The sequence below is a fragment of the Erinaceus europaeus genome, chromosome 4, assembly GCF_950295315.1.
Source record: "Erinaceus europaeus chromosome 4, mEriEur2.1, whole genome shotgun sequence".
Taxonomy (NCBI): Eukaryota; Metazoa; Chordata; class Mammalia; order Eulipotyphla; family Erinaceidae; genus Erinaceus; species Erinaceus europaeus.
Window position 1 is genome coordinate 22139882 of NC_080165.1, and position 13781 is coordinate 22153662.

Sequence of the window (13781 nt, forward strand, 5' to 3'; positions counted from 1 at the left end):
CAGGTGTCTGTCTTTCTCTCCTCCTCTCTGTCTTCCCCTCCTCTCTCCATTTCTCTCTGTCCTATCCAACAACGAATTGCGTCAACAAGGGCAATAATAATAACCACAACGAAGCTACAACAAGGGCAACAAAAGGGGGGAAAAATGGCCTCCAGGAGCGGTGGATTCATGGTGCAGGCACCGAGCCCAGCAATAACCCTGGAGGAGGAAAAAAAAAAAAAAAAAAAACGCTGACTTAGTATTACTTAATTCCCTATCTTTCTCCATTAAACAATTTACTCCTGGGTAGGGGTAGATAGCATAATGGCTATGCAAAGAGACTCTCATGCCTGAGGCTCTCAAGTCCCAGGTTCAATCCCCTGCACCAGCATAAGCAAAGCTGAGCAGTGTTCTGGTGTTAAAAAAAAAAAAAGAAAGGAAGAGAGAAAGAAAGGAAGAAAGAAAAGGAAAGAAAAGTGGTCCGGGAGGTGGTGCAGTGGATAAAGCACTGGATTCTCAAGCATGAGGTCCTGAGTTCAATCCCCAGCAGCACATGTGCCGGAGTGATGTCTGGTTCTCTCTGTCTATCTTTCTCATAAATAATTAAATTCTTTAAAAAAAAAAGAAAGAAAGAAAAGAGAAAAAAGAAGAAAACCAATTTACTCCTAAATAAAGAGCAATTTAAAAAATGAGTGGCTTAGTGCTCATATTATAGTGTGCAAGAACTCAGGTTTAAGCCCCTGGCCCTCACCTGCAGAGGGAAAATTTCAGGAATGGTGAAGCCAGCCGGGTGCAGGTGTCTTTTTCTCTCTCTTTCTCTCTCTCTCTCTCTCCCCCTCCTCTCTCAATTTCTGTGTCTCTATCCAATAATAAATAAATACCCTAAAAAAAAACAACTTAAGGGTGGAGGTAGATAGCATAATGGTTATGCAAAGAGACTCTCATGCCTGAGGCTCCGAAGTCCCAGGTTCAGTCCCCTGCACCAGCATAAGCCAGAGCTGATCAGTGCTCTGGTTAAAAAATAATAATAATAAAGAAAAAGAACACTGCTCTTCCAGGTGGGGAACCAGAGACCTCGCGCACCCATCAGGCACCCAGTAAGTTCCCACCGGACAACCCTGAGTGTCTGCATTCAGCAAGTGCAGCCAGTCACACAGCAGCGCCACAACTTCAGGCGACACGGGATGCCCTCGGTCAGCAGCCCGGGCCTCAGTTTCCCCAGGCTGTAAAACCGAGGAGGGTCTGGACGTGGGGGAGAGGCAGGCAGGGCAGGCCCGCAGTCTTACCTGAACACCTGGGCGAGGGACTCGGGCTCTTGCTCCTTGGGAGGCCCTGGAAAGATCTAACGGGAACACCCTGCGCTTTGTGATGGGGCAGGGGCGCGGGGGCGGGGAGAGCCCATGTGGTCACCGAGTCCCGGTGTGCGCGACCCCCGCTGACACCTCCCGCTGACAATGGGGCGTCAGCCCGACGCGGTCGCCAGAGCGACGGTCCCCGCGGCTCCGGGAACAAAGACCAAAGTGTCTGCGGGGAGGCCGAGTGCAGGTCCCCGTGCTCAGGCAGAGCAGGTGGCAGGCAACCTTTCGCGGCCCCTTTATGGAAAGTCTCCGGCGAGCGACGGCCGAGCTCCTGCCCGGTGGCGCTTCTCGGCCGCCCCGGGCCTCCCCCCCACACAGCCCCAATGGTCCAGCCCTGGGCGGGGCTGCGCATGCGCGCGGCGGCTGCCACCCCGGCTCGGCGGTCTCGGCGGGTGTCCCTGTCGCCGGTCCCCCGCTTGCAGGTGGCCTCGGGCTGCGCTTGGATTCGGGGCGTTGGATCTGGGGCGTCCGGGACTCGCAAGGTACGTCTGCTCGTTCGGAGGACAAGGCAGAGACTGGGGGTCCCAGGGTCTCCCCATCACTGGGCCTCCCGGGAGTGGGGCCGGGGGAGGCTGGGTCCACCCCAGATTCGTTACTGGCCGCCTCGCGGTGGGTGACCTCGCTTGCAAATTGGAGCGCTCACCCCCCCACCCCCCACAAACCCACACACACGCACAGTTATAACTCGGCTGTGAAGGTGACTCTCTGAGGACATGCAAGTGAGCATTTGTTAGCAACGGTCAGGTGAGTCCAGCAGCCCGGGGGACAGGCACTTGGCGCCTCCCTTTGAGAAAACCCAGCAAGTCCGAGACTCTGCGCACCTGCAGGAGGACAGTAGACGACGCATTGGCAGCTGAAAGGCACCGCGCAGCCAGGGGTCAGGTGTCTGCTTTCATCAGTGCAGGGTAGCCCTCACTTGGAACTCAGTCCCGCCTTGTGCTGGGGGCAAGCTGCTTACTTTCTCTAAACTCCACTGTATCTTCTAATCCGTGGGTGCAGGACACCTACTTGATCTCTTCCCAGGAAACGTTGAGACCATTAAATGCCACATCTTCGGCGGGAGTAGATAGCATAATGGTTATCCTATAGGCAGGCTTCTATGCCTGAGGCTCCAAAGTCCCAGATTCAATTCCCCCACCACCACCACCATAAACCAGAGCTGAGCAGTGCTCTGGTTAAAAATAAACAAAGGCAAGGACTGTCGTAAGGATCCCAGTTCGAGCCTGCGCTCCCCACCTGCAGGGGAGTCACTTCACAGGCGGTGAAGCAGGTCTGCAGGTGTCCATCTTTCTCTCCCCCCCTCTGTCTTCCCCTCCTCTCTCCATTTCTCTCTGTCCTATCCAACAACGAGATCAGTAACAACAACAATAATAACTACAACAATAAAAAAGGGCAACAAAAGGGAAAATAAATAAATATAAAAGATTTAAAAAAACAAAGAAATAAATGCCACGACTTTTGTTATAATGCTTATCATTAATGAGAGGGAGAACTAGAACATCACTCTGGCATATGTGATTCCAGGGTTCAAACTTGACACCTCATGCCTGCTGTTCTGATTCTTTATTCACTGAACCACCTCCTGGGCAGCACCTTTTCTTTTTCTTTCTTTCTTTCTCTCTCTCTCTCTCTCTCTCTCTTTTTAACCAGAGCACTGCTCAGCTCTAACACCACAACTTTTTACAAACACTAAAGCACAAGGTCCTAGTGGTGGCACATCAGGTTAAGCATTGCCATGCTCAAGGACAGGAGTTCAAGCCCCCTCACCCTCCCCCACCTGCAGGGGGAAAGCTTTGTGAGTGGTAAAGCAATGCTACAGATGTCTCTGCCCTCTCGGTTTTTGGCTGTCTCTATCCAATAAATACTTTTTTTAAATAAGGAGGAACAAATGGCATTGTTCTTGGAAAGCCCCCAGTAGTGCCAGAAACACCCCCTCCCCATGCAGGATTCTCCACCGTCCTTCCAGGTGTGGCTCTTGCCCCTCACTTGTCAACTAAACTTCGCCTATTCCTCAGGTTTTTAAGGAGGGGGTGGGGCACGTCATTCATGACTGAATCTCATAACTCTTAAGTTGAGATTGCCATTTGAGAATCTGATAGAAGCCACAGATTCCTTTGCTTGCCTGCTGGGTTAAAATGAAAGCATGTATTGACACTTTGCATCCCATTGTGAATTGTAAAGCCTCATAATTAATTATAAAGGACAAGGAATGTTTTGGGTCAGCTGCTTTTTAATCCAAATCCAATAATCTACTCTGGCTAAGCCTCAGGCCTCTGACTCCAGAGGTCCTAGCTGCTACCCTGGCCCATGGTGGTTTCATTATAGGGAAACTTGCTGGGAAGAAAGAGCTGAGCTGCACACTGAAGAGAGAGACCCCCAAGTCCTAAGGATCACTGGTCACCTCCAGTGGGTCCTCAGCACCCTCAGGTTTCTTTATTTTAATTAGGGATGGTCTGGTAGTCATAGCGCTTTAGGTTTTTTTTTTTAATCTTTATTTATTGGATAGAGACTATCAGAAATCAACAGAGAAGGGGGTGATAAATAGGGAGAGAGACAGAGAGATGCCTGCAGCACTGTTTCACCACTCGCAAAGCTTTCCCTGCAGGGGGAGTCTGGGGGCTCGAACTCTGATCCTTGAGCATTGCAATGCTTGACCAGATGTGCCACCACTGGGCCCCTGTGCTTCAGTGTTAGAGCCACCACCCAGCCCAGCTGTTTCTCCTTTTTTAAATGTCACTAGTTGTCTGAAGGGATAGAGGCTGTATTTTATCTGTATTTTTGTATTTTTTTTTTTTTTTTTAATTTTTTATTAAAGAAAGGATTAATTAACAAAACCATAGGGTAGGAGGGGTACAACTCCACACAATTCCCACCGCCCAATCTCCATATCCCACCCCCTCCCCTGATAGCTTTCCCATTCTCTATCCCTCTGGGAGCATGGACCCAGGGTCATTGAGGGTTGCAGAAGGTAGAAGGTCTGGCTTCTGTAATTGCTTCCTCGCTGAACATGGGTGTTGACTGGTCAGTCCATACTCCCAGTCTGCCTCTCTCTTTCCCTAGTAGGATGGGTCTCTGGGGAAGCTGAGCTCCAGGACACATTGGTGGTGTCTTCAATCCAGGGAAGTCTGGCCGGCATCCTGATGACACCTGGAACCTGGTGACTGAAAAGAGAGTTAACATACAAAGCCAAACAAATTGTTGAGCAATCCTGGTCCCAAAGCTTGGAAAAGTGGAGAGGAAGTATTAGGGAGGTACTCACTGCAAACTCTAGTGTACTTCTGCTTTCTTACTTTGGTGCCATACTCCAAACTCAGTCAATTTCTGCTTTGCGTTTCTACTTTTTTTTTTTTTTACATGCATAACATTCCCCAGATTCCCATTCAACAATAAAACCCCCGCTATTTCATTCATCATTTTTCATGGACCTGTATTCTCCCCACCCACCCACCCACCCACCCCAGAGTCTTTTACTTTGGTGTAATACTCCAATTCCATTTCAGGTTCGACTTGTGTTTTCTTTTCTAATCTTGTTTTTCAACTTCGGCCTGAGAGTGAGATCATCCCATATTCATACTTCTGTTTCTGACTTATTTCACTCAACATGATTTTTTCAAGGTCCATCCAAGATTGGCTGAAAACGGTGAAGTCACCATTTTTTACAGCTGAGTAGTATTCCATTGTGTATATATACCACAACTTGCTCAGCCACTCATCTGTTGTTGGACACCTGGGTTGCTTCCAGGTTTTGACTATTACAAATTGTGCTGCCAAGAACATATGTGTACACAGATTTTTTTTGGATAGATATGTTGTGTTCCTTAGGATATATCCCCAGGAGAGGAATTGCAGGATCATAGGGTAGTCTATCATGTCAGATATGAGAATAGCTGTTCCTGCCCTTTTTTGTGGGCCATTGGCTTGAATGATAGTTTTCCATCCTTTCACTTTAAGTCTGTGTTTGTCTTGTTACGTTAGGTGAGTTTCCTGTAGACAACATATTGTTGGGTTGTGTTTTCTGATCCATCTTCCTACTCTGTGTCTTTTAATAGGTGAATTCAGGCCATTCACATTTATTGATATCAAAGATTGAAGATATTTTAACGCCATTCTTGTAGAGTTTTAGAGTGTTTTGATATGTGTTCTATTTGTGGTGGTCTGGTTGTTTATAGGAAACCTTTCAGAACTTCTTTCAAGGCAGGCTTGGTGATGGTTGCTTCCTTCAACTGTTGCTTGTCTGAGAAGGTTTTGATGCTTCCATCTAGTCTGAATGACAATCTAGCAGGATATAGTATTCTTGGCTGAAAGCCTTTCTCATTGAGCACTCGATAGATATCTTGCCATTCTCTTCTGGCCTGTAGTGTTTGTATGGAGAAGTCTGCTGCTAATCTTATGGGTTTTCCTTTGTAGGTGACTCTTTGTTTTTCTCTTGCAGCCTTGAGGATCCTTTCTTTATCCTTATTCCTTTCCAATCTAAGTATGACATGTCTTGGTGTCTTTAGGTCTGGGTTAATTCTGTTTGGGACCCTCTGGGCTTCTTGAATCTTTATGTCTTTGGTGTTGTCTAGACTAGAGAAATTTTCAGCTATTATGGCCTGGAGAATGCTTTCTTCCTCCCCTTCTCTTTCTTCCTCTGGTAAGCCAATAATGCGTATATTGTTTCTTTTGAAGTCATCCCATAGGACTCTGTTGTTGTTTTCAGCATCTCTTAATCTCTTTTTGAGATCTCTTACTTCTTCTTTAGTTGTCTCTAATTCATCCTCAATCTTGCTAATTCTGTCTTCAGCCTCATTGATTCTATTCTCTCTGCCCTCTACTGCTTTCTGGAGTTCATCTATTTTGTTGCCCTGCTCTGATACTGTTTTAGCTTGTTCAGCTAGTTGCCTTCTTAGCTCAGCAATTTCAGCTTTCAGCTCTCTAATAACCATGAGATTATTAGAATTTTCTTCCATATTCTCATTTGTTGTTCCTGCAGTTCTGATTACAATTTTTTCAAATTCTTTACTCACTCCTGTTATTATTTCCTTAGCTAATGTTTGGATGTTGAACTCGTTGTTTTGTGCTTCGCCCTCTGGAGGACTTTTAGCTGGACTCTTGTCCTGGTTCGAGTCTCCATTATTTTTTCTTGTTGTTTTAACCATTTTATATAAGTTAACAGTTTTTTCAATCCCTGAGTTGGAGTTCAGTGGTGTAAAAGCCTTTTTTTTTTTTTTCCCCTGTAGGCTATGGTAGCCTGAGGGCTTTTAAACTATCAATAGGCTTCTTGGCTTAATCAATGACTCCTGACCAAGAGATAAAGCAGGGTGTGGCAGAGATAATCCAGTGGTTATGCAAAGAGACTTTCACAGCCCCTCAGCTATGCCACCGAGGTATAGGTCTTCTCCTGAGTTTCCCGGTTAGATCTCTGTGCCCTGGTGTCCCTCCCTGTTGCTGCTCCAGATTCTGAGGGTAGTAGCAATGGAGACTCAGAGTTGTACTTGGTGAGTCTCTGGGGAGTCCTTTCCTCCCTTCAGCTGTCCCCTTGTTGGTGGAGCAGACTGGAGGTGGTGTCTCCACTGACAGACTGTCGAACTGTTAGCAGTCACTTAATCTCTCCTTAGGCCCCTCTCTCCTCTCTGTCACCAGCCATGCGTGTTTGTACTCACGGGTGATTTACTGGGTTTCTGTGGTCATTCTAGTCCTGTCTTGTTTCGGTCCGGGTGGTCTCCTTTGGTATTCCTAGTTGATCCGGGAGAGGAGAGGAGAGGAGAGAAAGCGATCTGCTGCTCGTAGCTCCGCCTCCTGTATTTTTGTATTCTAATGTGAAATTTCCTATTTGATTTTTATTATATTTATTTATTTATTATTTAGTTATTTATTTATAGACAGGCAGAGAGAGAGACTACAGCATTAAAGTTTCCTTCAGTGCAGTAGGGGCCAGATTTGAACCTGGATCAAGTACATGGCAAAGCTATTTCTCTGACCCTGATTTTTTTAAAACTGATAAAATGGCAATTTTATTCAAATTGTCCAGCCTAATTCTCAGATTTAACCACTATGAGCAGTTTGGGAGTTAGACTTCCGGAGGCGGAGCTACGAGCAGCAGATCGCTTTCTCTCCTCTCCTCTCCTCTCCCGGATCAACTAGGAATACCAAAGGAGACCACCCGGACCGAAACAAGACAGGACTAGAATGACCACAGAAACCCAGTAAATCACCCGTGAGTACAAACACGCGTGGCTGGTGACAGAGAGGAGAGAGGGGCCTAAGGAGAGATTAAGTGACTGCTAACAGTTTGACAGTTTGTCAGTGGAGACAACACCTCCAGTCTGCTCCACCAACAAGGGGACAGCTGAAGGGAGGAAAGGACTCCCCAGAGACTCACCAACTACAGCTCTGAGTCTCCATTGCTACTACCCTCAGAATCTGGAGCAGCAACAGGGAGGGACACCAGGGCACAGAGATCTAACCGGGAAACTCAGGAGAAGACCTATACCTCGGTGGCATAGCTGAAGGGCTGTGAAAGTCTCTTTGCATAACCACTGGATTATCTCTGCCACACCCTGCTTTATCTCTTGGTCAGGAGTCATTGATTAAGCCAAGAAGCCTACTGATAGTTTAAAAGCCCTCAGGCTACCATAGCCTACAGGGGAAAAAAAAAAAAGGCTTTTACACCACTGAACTCCAACTCAGGGATTGAAAAACCTCTTAACTTATATAAAATGGTTAAAACAACAAGAAAAAATAATGGAGACTCGAACCAGGACAAGAGTCCAGCTAAAAGTCCTCCAGAGGGCAAAGCACAAAACAACGAGTTCAACATCCAAACATTAGCTAAGGAAATAATAACAGGAGTGAGTAAAGAATTTGAAAAAATTGTAATCAGAACTGCAGGAACAACAAATGAGAATATGGAAGAAAATTCTAATTATCTCATGGTTATTAGAGAGCTGAAAGCTGAAATTGCTGAGCTAAGAAGGCAACTAGCTGAACAAGCTAAAACAGTATCAGAGCAGGGCAACAAAATAGATGAACTCCAGAAAGCAGTAGAGGGCAGAGAGAATAGAATCAATGAGGCTGAAGACAGAATTAGCAAGATTGAGGATGAATTAGAGACAACTAAAGAAGAAGTAAGAGATCTCAAAAAGAGATTAAGAGATGCTGAAAACAACAACAGAGTCCTATGGGATGACTTCAAAAGAAACAATATACGCATTATTGGCTTACCAGAGGAAGAAAGAGAAGGGGAGGAAGAAAGCGTTCTCCAGGCCATAATAGCTGAAAATTTCTCTAGTCTAGACAACACCAAAGACATAAAGATTCAAGAAGCCCAGAGGGTCCCAAACAGAATTAACCCAGACCTAAAGACACCAAGACATGTCATACTTAGATTGGAAAGGAATAAGGATAAAGAAAGGATCCTCAAGGCTGCAAGAGAAAAACAAAGAGTCACCTACAAAGGAAAACCCATAAGATTAGCAGCAGACTTCTCCATACAAACACTACAGGCCAGAAGAGAATGGCAAGATATCTATCGAGTGCTCAATGACAAAGGCTTTCAGCCAAGAATACTATATCCTGCTAGACTGTCATTCAGACTAGATGGAAGCATCAAAACCTTCTCAGACAAGCAACAGTTGAAGGAAGCAACCATCACCAAGCCTGCCTTGAAAGAAGTTCTGAAAGGTTTCCTATAAACAACCAGACCACCACAAATAGAACATATATCAAAACACTCTAAAACTCTACAAGAATGGCATTAAAATATCTTCAATCTTTGATATCAATAAATGTGAATGGCCTGAATTCACCTATTAAAAGACACAGAGTAGGAAGATGGATCAGAAAACACAACCCAACAATATGTTGTCTACAGGAAACTCACCTAACGCAACAAGACAAACACAGACTTAAAGTGAAAGGATGGAAAACTATCATTCAAGCCAATGGCCCACAAAAAAAAGGGCAGGAGCAGTTTGGTGTGTCCATCCAAGTATTATTATTATTATTATTATATTTATTTCCTTACCAGAGCACTGCTCAGTTCTGGCTCTTGGTGGTGCTGGGGATTGAAACTGGGACCTCAGAGGCCCAGAAGTGAAAATATTTTAAATAATCATAACCATTATGCTATATCCCCTGCCCTTTCTGTTTTTTTGGATTTGTGTGTGTTGTTTTTGTGTGTTATTTGTCTGTTTTTTTAGTATACACACAAGTAGGGGCTAGAAGGACACATATTGAGAAGTAGACTTTCTGGCCAAGTAGTAGGCACATTTTAAAATTTTTCTAGGGGCCAGGGGAAGATAGCATAATGGTTATGCAAACAGACTGTCATGCTTGAGGCTTCGAAGTCCCAGGTTCAGTCCCCTGCACCACCATAAACCACAGTTGATCACTGCTCTGATAAAAAAAAAAAAAAAAAAATTTCTAGGAAAGTGTCAGGTGGTAGCGCAGCCAGCTAAGCGCAGGTGGTGAAGAACCCAGGGATCCTGGAGTAAGGATCCCACTTCAAGCCCCCGGCTCCCCACCTGCAGGGGAGTCACTTCAAAGCAGTGAAGCAGGTCTGCAGGTGTCTGTCTTTCTCTCCCCCCTCTCTGTCTCCTCCTCCTCTCTCCATTTCTCTCTGTCCTATCCAACAATAATGACATCAATAACAACAATAATAACTACAACAATAAAACAACAAGGACAACAAAAGGGAATAGATAAAATAATTTTTTTTTTTTAAATTTTCTAGGAAAGGGTGGGTGTGGATAGCATAATGGTTATTCTAAAGGCTTTCATGCGTGAGGCTCTAAAGACTTAGGTTCAATCCCTTGCACCACCATTAGCCAGAGCTGAGCAGTGAAGAAAAAAAAATTGTTAGGGAAAACAAATTTTTGACCTTAAAACTGGCACAGCACTAGGCCCATGACATTGCTCACTTGGATGGTGCACCGCTTTGCCATGTGCATGAACCCAGGTTCAAGCCTGGCCTCCACCACACTGAAGGAAGCTTCAGTCAGTGCTGTGGTCTTCTTCACTCTCTCTGACTCAGTGCCTCTCTGTCTCTATGTAAAAGAAAAGAAGAAAGTGACGTAGCAGGTGGAATGCTAGATTTGCATGCATGAGGCCCCACTTCAGTCTATCCCTGGCATTGAATGTGCCCATGATTATCTGGCCTTCTCTATACTGGAAAGGAAGGAAGGAAGGAAGGAAGGAAGGAAGGAAGGAAGGAAGGAAGGAAGGAAGGAAAAAAAAAGAAAATTTTCCTATGCTTTGCCTTATTGCTCCTGAAAGAATTGTAGCATCATATTATCATTATCTCCACCAAGAGAAAAGTTCTTTTTCTCTGTACCTTCATGGAGTCTGGATTTTATCCATTTTTAAAATTTTTATTAGATAAAAATGCCTCTTTTTGTGATGTAGCCCACTGGTTATTAATACAGGAATAATTTGACATATAAATAATCTTAGCCTGTTGAAAACATAGAAAACACCCATCTTGTGGAGTTGCTCTAAAGAATAAAAGAAATGTGTGATGTGTGCCCTGCCCATCCCATAGTAGATATGTAGGATGTAAAGTTAGTTGGTTTTTGTTTTTTTAACATTTTTATTTATTTATTATTGGATAAAGACAGAGAGAAATTGAAAAAGGAGGAGGAGACAGAGAGGGAGAAAGACAGACATCTGCAGTCTTGCTTCACCACTCGTGAAGCTTGCCCCCTGCAGCTAGGGACCTGGGGCTTGAACTTGGGTCCTTGCACACTGTGATGTGTGTGCTTAACCAGCTGTGCCACTGCCTGGCCCCATAGAGTTAGTTTTTGCTAATGTGCTCCACCCCTTTTTAATTTAAAAAGTGTCTTCCTATATATTCACATTTCAATCTTTTTCTGCCCTTGACAAGATTAGATGAATTGTCTTGGGACTGGGAAGTGTAGAGCACACACATTACTGTACTGGAAGGCTCGGGTTCAAGTCTCTGGTCCCAACCTGCAGTGGGGTAAGCTTCCATAAACGATAAAACAGTGCTGCAGGTGTGTTTCTCTTTCTCATTCCTTCTCTCTCTTCCCCCCTTGCTCTTTTTCTTATTAAAAAAGAAAAAGAGAGGAAAAAAATGACCACAGAGTGTGGTGGGTTCATTGTGCAATTACTGAGCTCCAGTGCTAACTCTGTGGCAAATAATAAATAAATATAGTCTTATGTTCTCTACCCTCTTTCTTCTCTCTAGCAGGAAGAATGCCAAGGCCTTCACTGTGTTTTGGATGACGTGGTAGCCAACTTCAAACTCCCTCAGCATCCCAGTCTCTGTGGCTGTGCCATCCACTACTGAGCTGCAAGCATTGTGGTTGGTCCAAGGCTAAAGTATTGTGCCCAGAGCCAAAGTATTCCCCTAGGTCATTGGGCTGCCGTTGTGTATGACTGCAAACACACACCTAGGGGGCGGGCAGTGGTGCCCCGGCTGAGCACACGTCACCATGGACGAGGACCCAGGTTCACGCCCCTGCTCCTCACCTTCAGGGAAGAAGCTTCACAAGTGGTGAAGCAGTGCTACAGGTGTCTGTTTCTCTCCTCTTTCTCTCCCATTCCCCTCTCAATTTTTATCTGTCCTGTTTAATAATAATTAAAAAAAAGGGGTGAAACAAAAAAAAAGAGGAAAAATGGCCAACAGGAGTAGTAGATTCATCATGCAGGCACTAAGCCCCAGCAATAATCCTGATGAAAATAAATAAATTAATAAATAATAAAAACACACACTTATCAATAAAAATCTCATGGGTATACCCCTAAATATCATTATTAATTATCTATAAATTATATATACACATTATTCTGTGCTTGTTTCTGTAGTATAGTGGTTATCATGTTCACCTCACACATTCTGTACATTTTGTGAAATTTCCAGAGAAATTACCAAAAAAAAATGCTTAAACATTTTTCACTAATTTTTTAAAGTGTATTTATTTAATGAGGAGAGGGAGATCAGAGCATGCTCTAACACTTGCAGCACCGGGACTGAACCTGAGGCCTCATCCATGCATCCCCTGTATCACTGAAAACGTCGCACAGGTTTTTATGCTCCCACTGAATATATGTCTTGATAATTAAGACGGCTAAACTTAACGACACTTGATAATACAATCTTCAAATCGTCTTCAAACGTTCCCTTTCTTTTTGTCTAACTTTCTGTCCGATCTACCTCTTAATGTGGTGGAGGAAGATTTTATGCCTAGAAGTGGGAAGCTAAGAGTTCTACTTTCCTTTTGCTCATTTGTACTTTCATCACTGTTATCTTCAGTCTGCAGTATCTTAGGAGGAATCTGGGGCCGGTGGTGGCGCACTTGGTTGAGCACACATCTTACTGTAAGCAAGGACCCGGGTTTGAGACCCCGGACCCCACCTACTGGGGGAAAGCTTTGCAAGTGGTGAAGCAGTGCTGCAAGTGTCTCTCTGTCTCTCTCTCTATGTATATATCATCCTTCCTTTTTGATTTCTGGCTGTCTCTATCCAATAAATAAATAAAGATAATAAAAAAAATTATAAAAAGGAGTCCCCACGCCTTTATATTACCACCAGGGTTGGTGCCTGCATGATGCTGAACTGATTCTAGTTGCCTTTTTTTCTTTTTTTCTTTTCTTTCTCCTCCTCTTTATCCTTAAATTGAGACAGAAATTGAGAGGGAAGGAGTGATAGAAGAGAAAGAAACACCTGTAGCAGTGTTTAGCCACTTGTAAGCTTTCCCTTTGCAGGTAGGGCCTGAGGGCTTGAACCTGGGCCCTTGTGCATAGTAATGTGTGAACGCTACTGGGTGCACCACCGCCTGGCCCCAGAAGAAATCTTCTTATGCTGCTTATTAGCTAAAATTTGGTAACCCTAACCCGTCTCTCTTTATCTCTCTCACAAAAATTCCTGATGAATTGTAATCCTTATAAACACTAGCCTTTTCTATTTTGTTGTATTCATCCTGGTAGACATGTAGAGGTATTGTTGTATATTTAATTTGTTTTTGCCCAAGAATTGATCAAATGTAGCACCTTTTCTTATGTTTACTAGATATGTGGACACTCTTTGGTGACATGCTTGGTCAAATCTTTTGCCTGATTTGCAAAAGCCCTTTATATGTGCTGGATTCAGCTCTTCGTATTACAGAGAATGCTGAAAATATATTTTCCTAATCTGAGACTTCTCTTTTTACTTACAGAAATTCATATATATATATTTTTTTTTTTTTTTCCCTTTTGTTGCCCTTGTTGTTTTTCATTGTTGTTGTAGTTATTATTGTTGTTGTTACTGATGTCTTCATTGTTGGGTAGGACAGAGAGAAATGGAGCGAGGAGGGGAAGACAGAGGGGGAGAGAAAGATAAGACACCCGCAGACCTGCTTCACCGCCTGTGAAGCGACTCCCCTGCAGGTGGGGAGCTGGGGATTCGAACCGGGACCCTTATATCGGTCCTTGTGCTTTGTGCCATGTGCGCTTAACCCGCTAC

General features: G+C 44.4%; 1 protein-coding gene and 1 long non-coding RNA gene across 6 annotated transcripts in view; one reads left to right on the forward strand and one right to left on the reverse strand.

Annotated features, from left to right (window-relative positions):
* The window catches only part of FAM227A (family with sequence similarity 227 member A), a 69882-nt gene extending 68064 nt beyond the window's left edge, over window positions 1-1818 (reverse strand). For 3 of the 5 annotated variants that reach the window (XM_060188976.1, XM_060188975.1, XM_060188974.1), the window contains exon 1: window positions 1266-1818. In XM_060188976.1, the coding sequence (XP_060044959.1) occupies window positions 1266-1689 (424 nt within the window). In that variant the 5' untranslated portion in view covers window positions 1690-1818. The remainder of the gene's footprint in view (window positions 1-1265) is intronic. The other 2 variants (XM_060188978.1, XM_060188977.1) reach the window with 1 other exon arrangement.
* LOC132538006 (uncharacterized) lies at window positions 1690-12084 on the forward strand. Its single transcript, XR_009549407.1, has 2 exons — window positions 1690-1819; window positions 11527-12084. It is a non-coding gene; the product is annotated as an uncharacterized LOC132538006 (long non-coding RNA).
* The last annotated feature ends 1697 nt before the right edge of the window (window positions 12085-13781 follow it).